General features: G+C 50.7%; 1 protein-coding gene across 10 annotated transcripts in view; it reads left to right on the top strand.

Moving 5' to 3' along the window:
• The window catches only part of BCAS1 (brain enriched myelin associated protein 1), a 109629-nt gene that overhangs the window by 72809 nt on the left and 17213 nt on the right, over positions 1-19607 (top strand). For 6 of the 10 annotated variants that reach the window (XM_066588217.1, XM_066588224.1, XM_066588223.1 and 3 more), the window contains 8 exons: positions 3491-3532; positions 4424-4585; positions 4950-4988; positions 5953-6093; positions 7593-7634; positions 10095-10262; positions 14228-14269; positions 16917-16958. In XM_066588217.1, coding sequence (XP_066444314.1) covers positions 3491-3532; positions 4424-4585; positions 4950-4988; positions 5953-6093; positions 7593-7634; positions 10095-10262; positions 14228-14269; positions 16917-16958 — 678 coding nt within the window. The remainder of the gene's footprint in view (positions 1-3490; positions 3533-4423; positions 4586-4949; positions 4989-5952; positions 6094-7592; positions 7635-10094; positions 10263-14227; positions 14270-16916; positions 16959-19607) is intronic. The other 4 variants (XM_066588218.1, XM_066588219.1, XM_066588221.1 and 1 more) reach the window with 4 other exon arrangements.

The following is a 19607-nucleotide window of genomic DNA, read 5'->3' as shown; positions in this document are numbered from 1 at the left end:
ACACCGACCACCCCTCTATTACCCCCATCTAGTAGTGCACATACACCGACCGCCCCTCTATTACCCCCATCTAGTAGCACACATACACCGACCGCCCCTCTATTACCCCATCTAGTAGCACACATACACCGACCACCCCTCTATTACCCCCATCTAGTAGCGCACATACACTGACCGCCCCTCTATTACTCCATCTAGTAGTGCACATACACCGACCGCCCCTCTATTACCCCATCTAGTAGCGCACATACACCGACCGCCCCTCTATTACCCCCATCTAGTAGTACACATACACCGACCGCCCCTCTATTACCCCATCTAGTAGTGCACATACACCGACCGCCCCTCTATTACCCCCATGTAGTAGCACACATACACCAACCGCCCCTCTATTACCCCCATCTAGTAGCACACATACACCGACCGCCCCTCTATTACCCCATCTAGTAGCGCACATACACCGACCGCCCCTCTATTACCCCCATCTAGTAGCGCACATACACTGACCGCCCCTCTATTACCCCATCTAGTAGTGCACATACACCGACCGCCCCTCTATTACCCCCATCTAGTAGTACACATACACCGACCGCCCCTCTATTACCCCCATCTAGTAGCACACATACACCGACCGCCCCTCTATTACCCCCATCTAGTAGCACACATACACCGACCGCCCCTCTATTACCCCCATCTAGTAGCACACATACACTGACCGCCCCTCTATTACCCCATCTAGTAGTGCAGATACACCGACCGCCCCTCTATTACCCCATCTAGTAGCGCACATACACCGACCACCCCTCTATTACCCCCATCTAGTAGTGCACATACACCGACCGCCCCTCTATTACCCCATCTAGTAGAGCACATACACCGACCGCCACTCTATTACCCCATCTAGTAGCACACATACACCGACCGCCCCTCTATTACCCCATCTAGTAGAGCACATACACCGACCGCCACTCTATTACCCCCATCTAGTAGCACACATACACCGACCGCCCCTCTATTACCCCCATCTAGTAGCACACATACACCGACCGCCCCTCTATTACCCCCATCTAGTAGCGCACATACACCGACCGTCCCTCTATTACCGCCATCTAGTAGCACACATACACCGACCGCCCCTCTATTACCCCATCTAGTAGCACACATACACCGACCACCCCTCTATTACCCCCATCTAGTAGTGCACATACACCGACCGCCCCTCTATTACCCCCATCTAGTAGCACACATACACCGACCGCCCCTCTATTACCCCATCTAGTAGTGCACATACACCGACCGCCCCTCTATTACCCCCATCTAGTAGCGCACATACACCGACCACCCCTCTATTACCCCCATCTAGTAGCGCACATACACCGACCGCCCCTCTATTACCCCATCTAGTAGCACACATACACCGACCGCCCCTCTATTACCCCCATCTAGTAGCGCACATACACCGACCGCCCCTCTATTACCCCCATCTAGTAGTGCACATACACCGACCGCCCCTCTATTACCCCCATCTAGTAGCGCACATACACTGACCGCCCCTCTATTACCCCATCTAGTAGTGCACATACACCGACCGCCCCTCTATTACCCCATCTAGTAGCGCACATACACCGACCGCCCCTCTATTACCCCCATCTAGTAGCACACATACACTGACCGCCCCTCTATTACCCCCATCTAGTAGTGCACATACACCGACCGCCCCTCTATTACCCCCATCTAGTAGTGCACATACACCGACCGCCCCTCTATTACCCCCATCTAGTAGCGCACATACACTGACCGCCCCTCTATTACCCCATCTAGTAGTGCACATACACCGACCGCCCCTCTATTACCCCATCTAGTAGCGCACATACACCGACCGCCCCTCTATTACCCCCATCTAGTAGCACACATACACCGACCGCCCCTCTATTATCCCATCTAGTAGCACACATACACCGACCGCCCCTCTATTACCCCCATCTAGTAGGACACATACACCGACCGCCCCTCTATTACCCCATCTAGTAGCGCACATACACCAACCGCCCCTCTATTACCCCCATCTAGTAGCGCACATACACCGACCGCCCCTCTATTACCCCATCTAGTAGCACACATACACCGACCGCCCCTCTATTACCCCCATCTAGTAGCGCACATACACCGACCGCCCCTCTATTACCCCCACCTAGTAGCACACATACACCGACCGCCCCTCTATTACCCCCATCTAGTAGCGCACATACACCGACCGCCCCTCTATTACCCCCATCTAGTAGTACACATACACCGACCGCCCCTCTATTACCCCATCTAGTAGCGCACATACACCGACCGCCCCTCTATTACCCCATCTAGTAGCGCACATACACCGACCGCCCCTCTATTACCCCCATCTAGTAGTGCACATACACCGACCGCCCCTCTATTACCCCCATCTAGTAGCGCACATACACCGACCGCCCCTCTATTACCCCCATCTAGTAGTGCACATACACCGACCGCCCCTCTATTACCCCATCTAGTAGCGCACATACACCGACCGCCCCTCTATTACCCCCATCTAGTAGCACACATACACCGACCGCCCCTCTATTACCCCCATCTAGTAGTGTTGGATTTCTTTGGCCTTCGGATCCGCAGCAGTTCATCGCGGTGTAGATTCCACTCAGTGATGAAATCCTCCTGCTGGAATATCGGCCCCTGCGGACAGGAAGCTTCTTGTAGTTGCTGCAGATTAGATGGCAGTGCTGACATGTTCTGACCGGCTGACAGGAAGGGGTCAGCGATTCATGCTGCTTGCGCCAAATTCTGACCTCCCATCAGCACATAAATCTGGCTCCATCTGACCAGGAGATGTTTTCCCGCTGCTCAGTGATACAAGTTTTGCGCTCTTTTGCCCGCTGGAGCCTTTCTGTTTCTCTTAGACACAATGGCGCTGGATCTTCCATCTAATGTGGATTCACACTGAAACTGGTCTGCGGAAAACTTGTCATGTGATTTTATGTCGCACTTCGGGGTCACGGGGGGAATTACCATATAGGGGGCGCCAATCATGAGGGCCCGGGGCTCTAATAAAGGGGTCGGCCGTGTAGATATGTCTTTATGCTGTATGTATGTGGTGTATTTCCTCAATCTCTCATTCTGGAATGTTCTTTCATTGCGGCGGATAAGAACACAACTTATTATTACATGTAACACAGCACAATAAACCGGATTGCTCGGTGGGCGCGGTGGGCGCGGTGGGCTCTTGGGTGGGCTCGGTGGGCGCGGTGGGCTCCTGGGTGGGCTCGATGGGCGCGGTGGGCTCCTGGGTGGGCTCGATGGGCGCGGTGGGCTCCTGGGTGGGCTCGATGGGCGCGGTGGGCTCCTGGGTGGGCGGATACTTTATTCTGCGCCCCTCGGCCTCGTCTCTCATCTCTTCCCCTTTTCTGCTGCAGGTTGAACCTTCATTAATACAAAGAACTAACATGTAACTTTTCTTCAGTCTTTTAAGGCAGAACCGCCGGCCAGTAAGATGCAGGAGAATGTAAGTGCAGGGGGCGCCGCTGCTCCTCCCCCGGGAGCCACATCCGTGTGTCCCACTGCTCTATTCTGGATACTTCATGTTAAGGGCTCATTCACACATAGTTATACAAACCGCAATCACCTGCATTTTCCAACCGTTTCTGCGGGTTTTTCTGCTCGTAAACGTGCGTTTTTATATGCGCAAAAAATGAGTGCAGAAGGGCTGATTGATTCACGTGTAGTGATTGTGCAGGTTCAGGCGCCGCTCACACGGGGCCGCTCAGCGCATCGGCAAAACTGCGTGCGTTTAGTGCCACATTTTACTACAATGCGGCTTCACCAAGGCATTTTGTGGTGCGGTTTTATTGCAGTGTGACTGGAGCCTTACTGCGTATCCGCTGATCCATTCACTTCAGTGCGCAGAACGCCCCAAACAGGACACGATGTGGGTTTTTTTCATGTGACCGAACATCATGTGAAAAAATGCACAAACGTGAATGAACTTATTGAAATCAATGGGATCTACTCACTGCGGAGATACGCTTGTGTGAATGAGCCCTTAAGCTCAGACAGAAATAACCTGCAACAAAATATCAGATTTCTAGAAGTTTCCCAAATTGTACAATTATATAGAAATAATGATTTATTCCCCCAACTGCTGCAGCCCCTCCCCTGAGGAGCCGGCAGCTCTCTCCACTGAGCTGCCCCGCAGCGGCTCCTCCCTGCTCTGACCAACAGCTATATTGGTCTCCTGGTTGCATGCTACAGCTGTCAGTTATTACTGTAGGGGGCGGTCTCGCCCGCAGAGCGCGGCTGGATGCCCTCCGGCTCCCCTCATAGATCTGTCAGCAGTTTGGATGCCCTTTAATAACCAATGAAGCCATCAGTAATTGATCGATCACCTGTGTTGCAGGGCGCGGAGGGGCCGGCGGCACAATCTGTGTCTGTAACCTCAACCCCAGAACAGATGATCTCAGTCCAAGAGACTAAACCTGCTGACTCAGAGGTGCAGCCCCAGGAGAGCGAGGGGCCCGCGGCGGAGCAGCCGTCCCGCTCTGTTCCCTTCTGGAGGAAGGTTGGAGAATTCTGCACTCTTCTTCCTGGGTTGACTGCACGTTCTGCTCGGCCCACCCTGGGCGATCTCTACTGTCTGTTCCACCCTGCTAGCTATGGCGAGAGACGAGACGCAATTCTTACGAGCCGCGCCATTCTCTTCTTCTAGTCAATGGGCTCAACGTTGTTTTCATCTTAAATGACTCCAAATTCTCAGTCATTTCATTTCTTAGTTCATCTTTATGGCGTTTCTTTTGCTTCTTCTGGATCCACGCTGCAGGATGAACTTCTTATAGCTTTCTTTCCCCCTTCCTGATTATTCTACAATGTCGCCTCTTTCCTGACAACGTAACTCCCATATTAATATACTAATACTTTGTTTCTAGTCTTTTAAAGGAGATCCTCCTCGTCAATATCAAGACAATGTAAGTGAACCCCGTAGGGCACAACTTCTCTAATAATGTGGAAATAAAGGGGTTGTTCAGTTGTAAATAACTGATGCCCTATTTGTAGAATAGGCCACCAATAGTAGATTGGTAGGGGTCTGCCACCTGGGACCCCCTCTGACCAGCTGTTTGCCAGACCACTGCACTTGTGCACTGCAGGAAGCAGACAGCGCTGTTCCCACTGCAGTGGCCAAGGCTGGTATTACAGGCAAAGTTCCCATTCCAATGTCCTAATAATGGAGTCTGGGTAGAGTGTCACATGGAGGTGGGTTAATGCATGGCATGTAAGCAGTGCCAGCATGAAGGTGCAGTAGTGGTCATGTGATGGAGTCACATGACCACTATATACATAGCCCCATACATGCATAGTTTCCTTATGCAATATCTGCATAGTGCTGATAATGAGGAGGATGTAAAAGAAGAACTGTAAGCTGAGACCCTTCATCAGCATTCTTCAGATCATTGGGATGTATTGAATCCAGAGCAGTGCAGAGAATATTTATCACTGATCCACAGGATCACTAATATATAATCATTGGGGGTCCAGCTGCCGATCACTAGAATGGGGGTACTGAGCCTCCCCTCTGGAGGAGTTGCAGTAGACAGATGGTCTGGCGTGCACACCAATGCTCCATTCAATGTCTATGGGATGGACAGAAATACCACTCCATTCTAGTGATTGTAGGAGTTCCAGCGGTGGCGCCGTCAGCCATCATATGTTCTTGATGGACCAACCCTTTAAGGATGACTAATGAGATTTCCATGATAGGCCAACAATGATAAGTCCAATTTCTTAAATAAAATGCACCACAATTCTTGCCACAAATGGTGCCCGCTGCACCCCCGTCACCCCTTGTGTCTCCTCGCGGTGGTGGAATCAACCAGCAGAGTAGGTCCTCGTTGTGTCCTATATAAGACGTATAATGGCTGATCTCCGTTGTAGGTTGTGGTAGAGCAGCCTGTTGTGTCTGTAACCCCAGAGCCGTCACCCTCAGAAGACGTCCTCACACTGGACACCAAACCCTTCGACACTCAACAACCCCAAAGAGAAGCCGCTGCCCGCCCGCTGCCATTCTGGAGGAAGGTTGGCAAAATCACATGAGATAGTCTGCACATTGTCACTTATGTCTCTTCTTGGGCTGGGAGAAACAGCTAGCGGCCCACACAGCCATTAGCAGGTCCGGGCGTGAGCACGTATGCCAGCGACGGGCAGGAGAGACTGCTACCCGCTGCAGCTGCCTTCCCTACTGAGGCTCAATGACGCCCCAACCTGATCGGCAGGAACAAACGCAAATCACCACTGCCAATCATAAAGAGAAACGTGGCGAATGATGGCAGAGGGGCGAGGCGTCCCGAAACAGTCGCCCTGTTCTCTCTTGCCTGCACTGATTGTAGACATTAGAGTATAGCGGCTGTCGGACGTGCCAGCGGCTTAAAAGGGTTTTCAAGACGTCTAAAAAATGGGCAGGAAGCATTAAAAGCAGCAAACTAAGGGTGAACGCCACGAACGGATTTCTACTGCGTTTCCCGCGCCTGAATTCCACGGCTGTTAGGTTCTATTGATCCTAATGGCTTACCGCCTGCCAACGCCGACATGCGGAATTCTACAGCGGATTTCCGCAGTTGGAAATAAATCGCGGCATGTTCTATGTGCCGTGGGAGATCCCCATTACTATAGCATTAATGGAGACGTGGAAATCCGCGTGGAATTCCACCAGCCGGCACTTTTTGTTTTTAATCGTGGTACTCCTGCGGCGTAAATCCGTGGGCGTATCCCGCGACGCTCGTAGGCATGAGCTCTAAAGCATACTCGCCTCTCCGATCCCCGCCGGTCCGGCAGTGCTGCGCCTGTCCTCCCCATCGGTCTTTGTTGACTTGGCTGCAGCTGCGACATTCTATATACACGCATGACCGCTGCAGCCGGATCGCTGACCTCAAAGGCGATGAGGCGCAGGTACGGGGGCGATGAGGCGCAGGTACGGGGGGCGATGAGGCGCAGGTACGGGGGGCGATGAGGCGCAGGTACGGGGGGCGATGAGGCGCAGGTACGGGGGCGATGAGGCGCAGGTACGGGGGCGATGAGGCGCAGGTACGGGGGCGATGAGGCGCAGGTACGTGGGCGATGAGGCGCAGGTACGGGGGCAATGAGGCGCAGGTACGGGGGCAATGAGGCGCAGGTACGGGGGCGATGAGGCGCAGGTACGGGGGCGATGAGGCGCAGATACGGGGGTGATGAGGCGCAGGTACGGGGGCAATGAGGCGCAGGTACGGGGGTGATGAGGCGCAGGTACGGGGGCAATGAGGCGCAGATACGGGGGTGATGAGGCGCAGGTACGGGGGCGATGAGGCGCAGGTACGGGGGCGATGAGGCGCAGGTACGGGGTGCTCTTTAACCTGCTGTGTCCACATTTATAAACTTACGCTATTTCCCAACTTATTATAACAGGGAGCGGTCGTAAGCATTAGCCGCGATGAAGGTGTAACCCCGCACGGACGCGACCGCCGCCACTCCTCCGTTTCTTTTTACACTTTTCTAACCCAAATAAAACCAATAATTAACTGAAACTTCTCTTTCTCCTTCAGTCCTTTAAAGCCGACCCGCCGCCACAAAAGGCCGCCGACAATGTAAGTTCATCGGTCGGGACATTTGAAGCTCGCAGTATTTCCCAGGATTCGTTCTTAATCTGAGGTCAGATCTGGTGAACGGTTTACAATGAATCCGCGGTAAATTGCGCACGTGTTGCTCCTCGGCTCGTCCTATATTCCCTCCAATAGGGCTGAGTACTTTAGTTCTTACCGTCCGCTCAGCCTCATGTCTTACCGGCTTGTCATGTGACCCGACGATGCACCAGGAGGAACGGTTGTCCGCCCGATAAATGGACTGCGTGAAGCCGCATCTGACCAGATGGCGAATAAGCAAACGCCCGTTTGTCCGCTGATTGCATATTTATGCAGCGATCTGCAGCTGATCTCCTGGTGTGAAGAGGGGCTGCGCTGCCGATGGCGATGAAACAGTATGGCGGATGAACGATCGTTTTTCTGTCATACGTTCTGAATTGGCCCACGTGAAAGGCAAGACAAGTGAGTGCTGCTCTTGCTGACCTTAAGGGCTCCTTCACACGGGCATATTTGCATACACTACATTTGCGCGCACAATACGCAGAGAATAGAACGCATTCATCTCAGTAGGTTTGTTCAAATTTCCGTATTTTGCGCACACATTTCAGCCACACAAGAAAAGTGCAGCATGATCTACTGTTTTGCGCATTTGCACACCAAAGGTTCCACATAGAAGTCAATGGATGCGCAAATTTGTGCGCAATAATCCAGGAGATGCGCAGAACGCTGTGTGGTTCCACTGGAAAAAGAACACATCTGGAATCAATTGTCTGAACTCTGTGGGTGGGAAAGGTACAGTAAAATACGTGCACAAAACAGCATTGTATGTTCCGCAGAAATGCAGCGCTGAGCCGCACACTAATGCGCGTACGCCCGGGCGAAGGAGCCTAAGAAAGCTGATCTAATGCAGAAAATAGTAATATATATATATAGTGTAGGTACAATGTAATATTAATAACCGTGTGCGTATATAACAATATATACTGTGTATATAATATACACCTGCAAGATAAAGTAAGTGAACCCTTTGGAATGATCTGGATCTTTGCATTGATTCCTAATACAATGAGGTCTGATTGTATCTAAGCCACAGTTCTAGACAAACACAATGTAACTAGTAACACATAGACAGTTGTACCGCTCATCATCCACAGCGCAGGGAGGAAAGGTAAGTGAACCCTTATGTTAATGATTTCTCCAAGAGCCAATTGGTACAAGGTGTTTCACTTAGAGTGACCCTCTGGGTACAGGGGTCACTCTAAGGAGATGAGATGGCAGTGCGGGTCTCACAGGTGCTTTGTTCATTAAATAAAGCTACACATAGCCTGGTTACTGCACATCTGTTCTTTTCAATGGCTGCTCAGTGTGAGCTGTGCCTCATTGTTGGCAACTATCAGAAGACCTCAGAAGATGTGTAATAGAGTTGCATGAAGCTGGAAAAGATACAAAAGCTAAAGACCCGGGTCCTAGTGGAGGAAGCATCATGGTTTGGGGCTCTAGAGGAGGAAGCATCATGGTTTGGGGCTCTAGAGGAGGAAGCATCATGGTTTGAGGTTATGGTAGGCATCATGGTTTGGGGTTATAATGGAGGAGCTTCATAGTTTTGGACTATGGTGGAGCAGTCATGGTATAGAGCTACGATGGAGAGGGGATCAGGGTCTGGATCCATGGTGGATGGGTCATTATGGTTTGAGATTTTTTGCTCCTTAGGGTCTCACAGGCCTGAACACATTGTCATCACTGAGTGAACTATAAATTCTAAGGTGTCTCAGATCATCTTACAAGTGGATGTAGGGGCCGTCCAGGACCTCAAGCTGAAGAGATGTTTAGTGATACAATAAGACAAAGCACACAAGTAACTAAAGAATGGTGGAAAAGAAGAAGATTTGTGTTTCAGAATGGCCAAGTTAGAGTCCTGACTTTAACCAGCAGGGGAGCGGGGTGGCAGCAGGAGATTTCTCTCCTCTCGCTCCCCTTCCCTTTGGCATAACACAGCGGCCGCTCACTACTGAACAGCTCATCTCCGATCGTTTATGCTGCATGTGGTGCTGGACGATGAGCTGCTCGCTCCTCGTTCAGTTTAAATAGCGGCCGTTCAGTAATGAACAGCCGCTATGTTAAGGCAATGGTGAGGGGCGGGGAAGCGAGGAGAGAAATCTCCTGCAGCCGCTCCGCTGTGAGCCAGTGATACTAGCTCCAGTGCAGCAGCACCGCAGCCAGTATGTGCGGGGACAAGGGGTGGGCATTGTGTGCCCGACACTCGTCCCGTCTACAAGGGCCTTTATTAGTGACATTTTGCCTGTAATTGTGACTTTTAGATACAACTACACCACATCTTATCAGTAATCTATATAAATAAGGGTTCACTTACTTCTTAGCTGTGTAATGTGTTGTTTTGCCCCATGTAGCTTATGTCTCTTTGTGGTCCTGTCACTAGGGCTGTGTAATGACTAGTCTCTGTTGTAGGTTGTGGTAGAGCAGCCTCTTGTGTCTGTAACCGTAAACTCAGAGAAGTCGCCCCCAGCGCTGGTCCTCCCACCAGACACGAAAGCCGTAGACTCTGACACACAACCGCCAGAGAGTGAAGCCCCCCAAAATGAAGTGGCCGCCCGCCCGCTGCCGTTCTGGAGGAAGGTCAGCTAATAAAGCTCAGGGTTCTGCACTGTATAATGTATAGATACTATACAGAATCTCCTTAGACTCTCCTCACATCACGTCGACGGTTTACATTTGGCGCATCCTCTGAACGTGCCGCACGTACGCGGTGTGAGAAGAGCCATCGTCTGATATCAGATCCTTCACTTTAGTTCATGCATTTGTCATAGAAACTTGTCAATTCCAAAAAAAACTCATGACCCAACATTGATGCGCCATGGTGGCCCTCGAGGGATGCTTCTGTATGGTGGCCTTCGAGGCATGCTTCTGTATGGTGGCCCTCGAGGCATGCTTCTGTATGGTGGCCCTCGAGGCATGCTTTCCTATAGTGGCCCTCGAGGCATGCTTTTGTTTGGTGTCTCTTGAGGCATGCTTCTGTATGTTGGCCCTCGAGGCATGCTTCCCTATGGTGGCCCTTGAGGCATGCTTCTGTATGTTGGCCCTCGAGGCATGCTTCCCTATGGTGGCCCTTGGGGCATGCTTCTGTATGGTGGCCCTCGAGGCATGCTTCTGTATGTTGGCCCTCGAGGCATGCTTCTGTACGTTGGCCCTCGAGGCATGCTTCTGTACGGTGGCCCTCGAGGCATGCTTCTGTACGGTGGCCCTCGAGGCATGCTTCTGTACGGTGGCCCTCGAGGCATGCTTCTATATGGTGGCCCTCGAGGCATGCTTCTGTATGTTGGCCCTCGAGGCATGCTTCCCTATGGTGGCCCTTGGGGCATGCTTCTGTATGGTGGCCCTCGAGGCATGCTTCTGTATGTTGGCCCTCGAGGCATGCTTCTGTACGTTGGCCCTCGAGGCATGCTTCTGTACGGTGGCCCTCGAGGCATGCTTCTGTACGGTGGCCCTCGAGGCATGCTTCTGTACGGTGGCCCTCGAGGCATGCTTCTATATGGTGGCCCTCGAGGCATGCTTCTGTATGGTGGCCCTCGAGGCATGCTTCTCTATGGTGGCCCTCGAGGCATGCTTCTGTACGGTGGCCCTTGAGGCATGCTTCTCTATGGTGGCCCTCGAGGCATGCTTCTGTACGGTGGCCCTTGAGGCATGCTTATGTATGGTGGCCCTTGGGGCATGCTTCTGTATGATCGATACTCACATGCTTCTGCGTGATCACCACTCTGGGCATACTTTTGCATAGCAGCAGTGAAAGCATGGTTCTCCATTGCAGCATTCGGGGCATGCCTCTGTATAATGGCAGTGAAAACATGCTTCTGCACTCAAGGCATGCTCTTCATGGTGGCAGTGAGAGCATAGTCCTGCTCGGTCGGCCTGCGGGGCATTATTTTGCATGGTTCACCATGAGCAGCACTTGGGGCATGCTTTTGTATGGTGGTACTCGGGCATTCTTTTGCTTGATTGGCACTTGGGGCGCACTTCTGCATGATCTGTCCTTTGGGCATTGAAAGGTCCCCATGGTCAGCACTCTGGACGTGGCTTTGCATGATGACCTTAGGGGCATGCTTTTCCATGATTAGCACTTGCGTGCTTCTGTATGATCAGGACCTGGGGCATGTGTCTCTATAGTGGCACTCGGAGCATGCTTCTGCATGATCGGCCTTTGGGGCACTCTTTTACATAGTGGCAGTGAACGCATGCTTCTCCACGATCAACTCTCTCTGCCTGCTTTTGCATGATTGGAATCGCATGGTTCACCATGATAAGCGCTCTGGACATGGCTGTGCATGGTGACATTTGGGACATGCCCTTGCATGATTAGCCCTTGCATGCTTCTGTATGACCAGAACCCGATGCATGTTTCTGCATGATTTTAATATGCATATATCTGCATGATCACCACTTGGGGCATGCTTCTGCATGGCGGCAATGGGGGTGGGGTGGGGGGGCATGCTTTTACACAATCGGCACTCGGGGCATGCTTTTGCACAGTGGCAGTGAAATCATGTTTCTCCATGAACAGCACTCGGAACATGCTTCTATATAGTGGCACTCGGGGCATGCTTCCATATAGTGGCACTCGGAACATGCTTCTATATAGTGGCACTCGGGGCATGCTTTTATATAGTGGCACTCGGGGCATGCTTCCATATAGTGGCACTCGGGGCATGCTTTTATATAGTGGCACTCGGGGCATGCTTTTATATAGTGGCACTCGGGGCATGCTTTTATATAGTGGCACTCGGAACATGCTTTTATATAGTGGCACTCGGGGCATGCTTTTATATAGTGGCACTCGGGGCATGCTTTTATATAGTGGCACTCGGAACATGCTTCTATATAGTTGCACTCGGGGCATGCTTCCATATAGTGGCACTCGGGGCATGCTTCCATATAGTGGCACTCAGGGCATGCATTTATATAGTGGCACTCAGGGCATGCTTTTATATAGTGGCACTCGGGGCATGCTTTTATATAGTGGCACTCGGGGCATGCTTCTATATAGTGGCACTCGGGGAATGCTTCTATATAGTGGCACTCGGGGCATGCTTTTATATAGTGGCACTCGGAGCATGCTTCTATATAGTGACACTCGGGGAATGCTTCTATATAGTGGCACTCAGGGCATGCTTTTATATAGTGGCACTCGAGGCATGCTTTTATATAGTGGCACTCGGGGCATGCTTTTATATAGTGGCACTCGGGGCATGCTTTTATATAGTGGCACTCGGGGCATGCTTTTATATAGTGGCACTCGGGGCATGCTTCTATATAGTGGCACTCGGGGAATGCTTCTGCATGACTGTCATTCGCATGTATCTGCATAATCAACACTTGGGGCAGGCTTCGGCATGGAGGAAATAAAAGCATGCTTCTGCATGGCGGAACTCGGGGCATGCTTTAGCATGATCTGTCTGGCATACGTCTGCATGATTGGTACTTGAGGCATGTTCTGCATGGTGGTTCTTCATGCATGGTTCTATATGGCAGTACTCCGTGCATGGTTCTATATGGCGGTACTCTGTGCATGGTTCTGTATGGCAGTACTCCATGCATGGTTCTGTATGGCGGTACTCCGTGCATGGTTTTTCATGGCGGTACTCTGTGCATGGTTCTATATAGTGGTACTCTGTGAATGGTTCTGCATGGCGGTGCTTCGTGCATGGTTCTGCATGGCGGTGCTTCGTGCATGGTTCTGCATGGCGGTGCTTCGTGCATGGTTCTGTATGGCGGTGCTTCATGCATGGTTCTGTATGGCGGTGCTTCGTGCATGGTTCTGTATGGCGGTACTTCGTGCATGGTTCTGTATGGCGGTACTTCGTGCATGGCTCTATATGGCGGTACTCTGTGCATGGTTCTTTATGGCGGTACTTCGTGCATGGTTCTGTATGGCGGTACTCTGTGCATGGTTCTGTATGGCGGTACTTCGTGCATGGTTCTGTATGGCGGTACTTCGTGCATGGCTCTATATGGCGGTACTTCGTGCATGGCTCTATATGGCGGTACTTCGTGCATGGTTCTATATGGCGGTACTTCGTGCATGGCTCTATATGGCGGTACTTCGTGTATGGCTCTATATGGCGGTACTTCGTGTATGGCTCTATATGGCGGTACTTCGTGCATGGCTCTATATGGCGGTACTTCGTGTATGGCTCTATATGGCGGTACTTCGTGTATGGCTCTATATGGCGGTACTTCGTGCATGGCTCTATATGGCGGTACTTCGTGCATGGTTCTATATGGCGGTACTCCGTGCATGGTTCTATATGGCGGTACTTCGTGCATGGCTCTATATGGCGGTACTTCGTGCATGGCTCTATATGGCGGTACTTCGTGCATGGCTCTATATGGCGGTACTTCGTGCATGGCTCTATATGGCGGTACTTCGTGCATGGTTCTATATGGCGATACACCGTGCATGGTTCTATATGACGGTACTCCGTGCATGGTTCTGTATGGCGGTACTCCTTGCATGGTTCTGTATGGTGGTGATTTCTAACTCCACCCCCGACAGCCATCCATTACTAACAGGAAATTTTTCTCTCCAGTCTTTTAAAGGCGACCTACAAACCTCTAAAGTCCCGGAGAACGTAAGTCTGAGGACCTGAACATCTCTCTATAAGGGCTCACACCCACTAGAGGTTTTTTTACGCTGCGATATCTCGGTGTTTTTTTTACTGCACATATTATTGGGACTTTCTAGTGTTAAAATCCCAGCTCACAAAAACCTCAAGTTTTCGCTTCTGCGGTTTTTGTTGCGTTGCGATTTTAACATTAGAAAGTCCCATTGACATGTGCAGTAAAAAAAAACAGAGATATCGCAGCGTTAAAAAAAACCGCCAGTGTGTGTGAGCCCTAAAGGATGAATTACAAAGAAACATCCTAATACATCCGCTATAATACATTTTATATAACTTGGACAAAGTGAAATATTTTGGGATTTTCCAAACTAAAATCTGTTCACAGTGAGGCCGCGGCGTCCATATGGGCCTCCGAGACCCCCTGCTCCTCCCCCGGGTCTGTCGGGGGTCTCACCCTATAATGTATCTGTGCTGTGTTATTCTGAATGTCAAATAGCAACAGAAACCTGATGGAGGAGAGCGGAACACAGAGGAGCGGGCGCTATAAAGTACCGTATATGATAGCAACAGCGCAAAAGTATCAGAAACACAGAGAGTAATGGGGCAGGGAGGGAAGTCCAAGTATAAAGAGGGGATTCCCCATCCGAGGAGTCGTCAAAATACTGAGAGAAGACCTGAAACAAAAATCAGAATCCACAACAAGGGGCAGAACGTGTTCACTGCACCACTGGCACACACTGATCCCCGTTATCAGCCCCCATCTAGTAGCGCAAAATCTGGAAGAATAGGGATATCAGTTATAGCAACTAAACCCAGGATAGTGCAAACCCCTGATTACACCAGAGCCATGTGTGATGTGAGAGCGAGACTGCGAGGGAAGCCGATAGGAGGAGGATTGATGCGTTGGAGCTGCTGTGTATACCCTGGATGGAGAGAGTAACAAGCAGAGAAGTCCTGAATCGTATAAGACCCGATATATCACTGGAGGACAAGATGGCCGGGCTCAGACTCACGGAGGACAAGATGGTGAGGCTCAGACTCACGGAGGACAAGATGGTGAGGCTCAGACTCACGGAGGACAAGATGGCCAGGCTCAGACTCACGGAGGACAAGATGGCCGGGCTCAGACTCACGGAGGACAAGATGGCCGGACTGGGACTCGGGGAGGACAAGATGGCCAGGCTCAGACTCACGGAGGACAAGATGGCCGGACTGGGACTCGGGGAGGACAAGATGGCTGGGCTCAGACTCACGGAGGACAAGATGGCCAGGCTCAGACTCACGGAGGACAAGATGGCCAGGCTCAGACTCACGGAGGACAAGATGGCCAGGCTCAGACTCACGGAGGACAAGATGGCCAGGCTCAGACTCATGGATTTTGGCCATGTAATGCGAGCAGAGTCACTAGAAAAATCTATAATACTTGGACAGATCAGGGCTGAAAAGAAGACCCGGCCGCCAAAGGACACGATGGCTGATACTGTCAGAGCGGATACTGGCATGGGTATCACATATGTGATAGAAGCAAAACCAAAAAACATGGAAGGAGGGAGCCTTTCATGTCACTGAGGGTGGTGAACGACTAAACGACCAACAGCAACAGTGGCGTTGGACTCTTTTGGCCTTCAGACCCGCAGCAGTTTATCATGGTGTAGATTCTACTAGATGATAAAATCCTCCTGCAGGAATATCGGCCCCTGCGGACGGGGAGCTTCTGGTAGTTGCTGCAGATTAGATGGCGGTGCTGACATGTTCTGACCGGCTGACAGGAAGAGGTCATCGATTCATGCTGCTTGCGCCAAATTCTGACCTCCCATCAGCAACAGAAAACTGGGTCCATCTGACCAGGAGATGTTTCTCCGCTGCTCAGGGATACAAGTTTTGCGCTCTTTTGCCCGCTGGAGTCTTTCTGTTTCTCTTAGACACAATGGCGCTGGAACTGGTCGTCCGCTGTTATACCATCCGTGCGGAGGAACGGCGAGTTGTGGGTTCGGACACGTTAGTTGGAGCTCCAGCGTTGTATTCAGCTGACTGTGCAGCCTGTTGGTCAGAACGATTCCTGACATCCTCCTCCAACCCCTTTCATGATGAGTTGTTTCCTCCACAGGATCCCCTTTTGCTGGATGTTTTCCTCAATCGCGCCATTCTTGGTATACTCTCCACACCGTTACACGGGAACCCCACCCAACCCCACCCCCGCTCGGTTGGCAGTGAGACATCGGCTAGTCCAGCACCGATGACCGGCCTCGTTGGAAGTCGCTCCAATCGCTCGATTTTCCCATCTAATATGGATTCCCCCTGAAACTGATCCACGGAAAACTTGTCACGTGACTTTGTGCTCCGGGGTCACGGGGAGAATTACCATACAGGGAAGGACCAATAATGAGAGGGCCGTAAAGGGTCATGCAGTGTACCCCCTGCATATAATAGAGGAGGGGTCCCGGGGAGCAGGGAATAAGATGATGGGGTATAACTGATAGGAGTTCTAATGATTTAGTGATGTTATATTACTATGAAGCCTTCTGGAACCTTCTGGCAGCTGAGCGCTTACTTCAGTCTTTATCATTTCATCCCAGAACTGTTACTTTATATCTGTGCAGTTTTGCAGAATTTTCTGGATTTGGTCATTAATGGTCGTTTAATGTCTTTTTCTCAGCCCTCAGCGGAGGAGCCGCCGGCCGTCCAACTAACACTGACTGTAAGTGGCCTTAACAACTATTAGCGCTCTAATCTCCGCCAGCGCTCTCGTGCGTCTCAGTGTGACAGCAGCTCGTGGTTTGTATATATAAAGTCAGTAACCACATAAAAAGTTGTATCACTGTATAAATATATTAAATTAACCCCTCAGTGACCGTCCTATTTATGCCTTAAGGACCGAGTGATTCCCACCATCACCATGCAGGAGCCGCGGCTCGCTGGCAGCCGTACGGGGTCTTGTGGTTCGCAGGGCGAGTTGTATATATTACCGGCTGCACTCCGGGGGACATATAATGAGTTGGGGGACTTTTATTGCAGTTTTTAGGGGGCAGATGGGAACCCTCCCCCCAAGAGACTCCGCCATTGTTTCTGCGTTTTGTTTTTACAGCGTTCGCCATTCGGTAATAATACCCTGATAACTTGCGCATCTGATCGGCGCCAGTCCTGCGATAACGAGTTTATGGGGGGTTTTTATTTTTGGCTACTTTTTCACAATAAAAACATGTTTTTAAAGCAAAACTCCTGACTGCGTCGCCGCGTTCTAAGACCCAGAACATTCATATTCTCCCGTCAGCGGAGATCCCTGAGGCTCGGTTTTATTGGTTCCCGTTTTGAGGCACTCGTGACTCTCGGATTGCTTCTTATTACATCTTTTGGAAGGTGAACAAAAGAAAAGTAGTGATTCTGGGATTACTTTCTGTTAAAGGGCCATTCTGATAAAATCACATTTTTCCATCCCTGCCCCCCTCACCTGATTGCCTGTCACACTCTGGGGGCTCCTCTGTGTATTGCAGTCACTTCCCTGCAGTGCAGCCCCCTGTTTGATGCTTATCAGACACCATCTTGATAGTGGGATTTTTTTTTCTTTGAGTTTCACATCAATCCCATGATGTATCAGCACAGCATTTACTAGTGGCTATACCATTTCTGCCTGCTGGGAAGAAAGTTTAATTATCATTACCTTCTATATTCACAAGTATCCAGTCATGAGGGGGCGCTGTTATACCTGTGTGATCAGTAACTGTGACAGGAGTGCCTGATTTACTGATCCCCTCTAGGCAGTTTCTGGTGCAGCGTCCCGTAGGGCGACTCTGGTCACAGGGCATTAGTTGAGGAGCTTGGAGGGTAGAGTGGTCATTTGTCACGGTGGCACTTACCACGCACGCTCCCTCCCTTCCTCCCGGAGGAACACACGTCGCCTCATCCAGAGCAGTGCTGGGCCTCTTCCGGACACCCCTAGGAGAGGGATGGCCAATGAACATAAGAACAGGAGATAAGGTTGTCACGGGTGACGCCACCGCTCTGTTACCCACCGGAATGACTCTTGACAATTAATAAAGGAGCCAGAGACCGTGTAACGTACCTCAGGTCCCTGGAAACGGTCGGGGCCTGGCAAAACTTTACTTGAAAACTTTATCAGGATACACTTAAGAATACACTGGTGCAGGAAAGCAGAAGATTAGAAGTCAGGGAGGAAACCCAGGATGACACTGGTCCTGCAGTCACAGTTATCTGCTAGGAGCCGCTCCTGGACGGGGAATTCTCCAGACGAGGATAGGGGTAGCAGGGGCGTAACTATAAAGGATGCAGAGGATGCGGTTGCACCCGGGCCCAGGAGCCTTAGGGGGCCCATAAGGCCTCTCTTCTCCATATAGGGAGCCCAGTACTATGAATAAAGCATTATAGTTGAGGGGCCCGTTCCGGGTTTTGCATTGGGGCCCAGGAGCTTCAAGTTACGTCTCTGAGGGGTAGGGTCACTCCACAGACACTCTCACAGAACAGTCCCTCTGCATGGTGGTCTTGGCGGTCTCTTCTAGCTCTCTCTCTCTTACTTGTCCTCACTCACTGTTGGCTCCTGGCATTGGAGTACTCAGGAAAACCTCTCTTCTTCTTCCATTCTTCACCACATGAGGGTTGAAGTTACCCCAATGTGGCCGGCACTCTCTCTGAGGAACCCAGAAGATGATGGAATCTCAATTCACTACCAGACCCAAATCACTCATACTTATAGTCTCTCACAAACCACATGACAGGACATAAATGGATACATTTGCAGACATCTCCCAGTCTCCTGCAAACATTAACCTCTCACTTGCTGCAGCCGTACAATACACATAAGAAATGACAAGACAGTTTTGCACAGCGCATCTACAAAAGACATGACATATATGACATTTATGGAGGGGCCAGGAATATACATTCAGGGCCACTACCCTGGGGTAGATCCATGAAGCAGCATCACATGGTGGAGAAACTGACTAGAAATGAACACACAACCCCAAGCAGATCTGAGCCGGTTAGACCTGAGATCACATGACCATCGGAGGAGAAAGAGGGCGGAGTATCAGAAAGGAATAAGTCACCGAGGTAACGGCAGCGACTTATATATACCGGGGAAGAGCTGTGTATTGAATGAAAAAAATCACCAGAGTGGCCCTTTAAATTATTTTTACAGCGTTTACCATGAGACATGGATAAAACATTCCCATTGTCTGGGTCATTACAAATGCAGTAATACCCATTATGTGTCGCTTTTAACATTTTTTTGGAGTTTTATCCATTTAAACTGGGTTTTTGTGGGAAAAAAAAGTAGAATTTTTTTTAACTGGAGTTTTTCTTTAAATTAAACCTTTTTGAACTTTCTTTAACA

This window comes from Eleutherodactylus coqui, chromosome 13 (assembly GCF_035609145.1).
Source record: "Eleutherodactylus coqui strain aEleCoq1 chromosome 13, aEleCoq1.hap1, whole genome shotgun sequence".
Lineage (NCBI taxonomy): Eukaryota > Metazoa > Chordata > Amphibia > Anura > Eleutherodactylidae > Eleutherodactylus > Eleutherodactylus coqui.
Note: the sequence above shows the minus strand (reverse complement) of the source record. Positions and strands in the feature narration are given on the sequence as shown.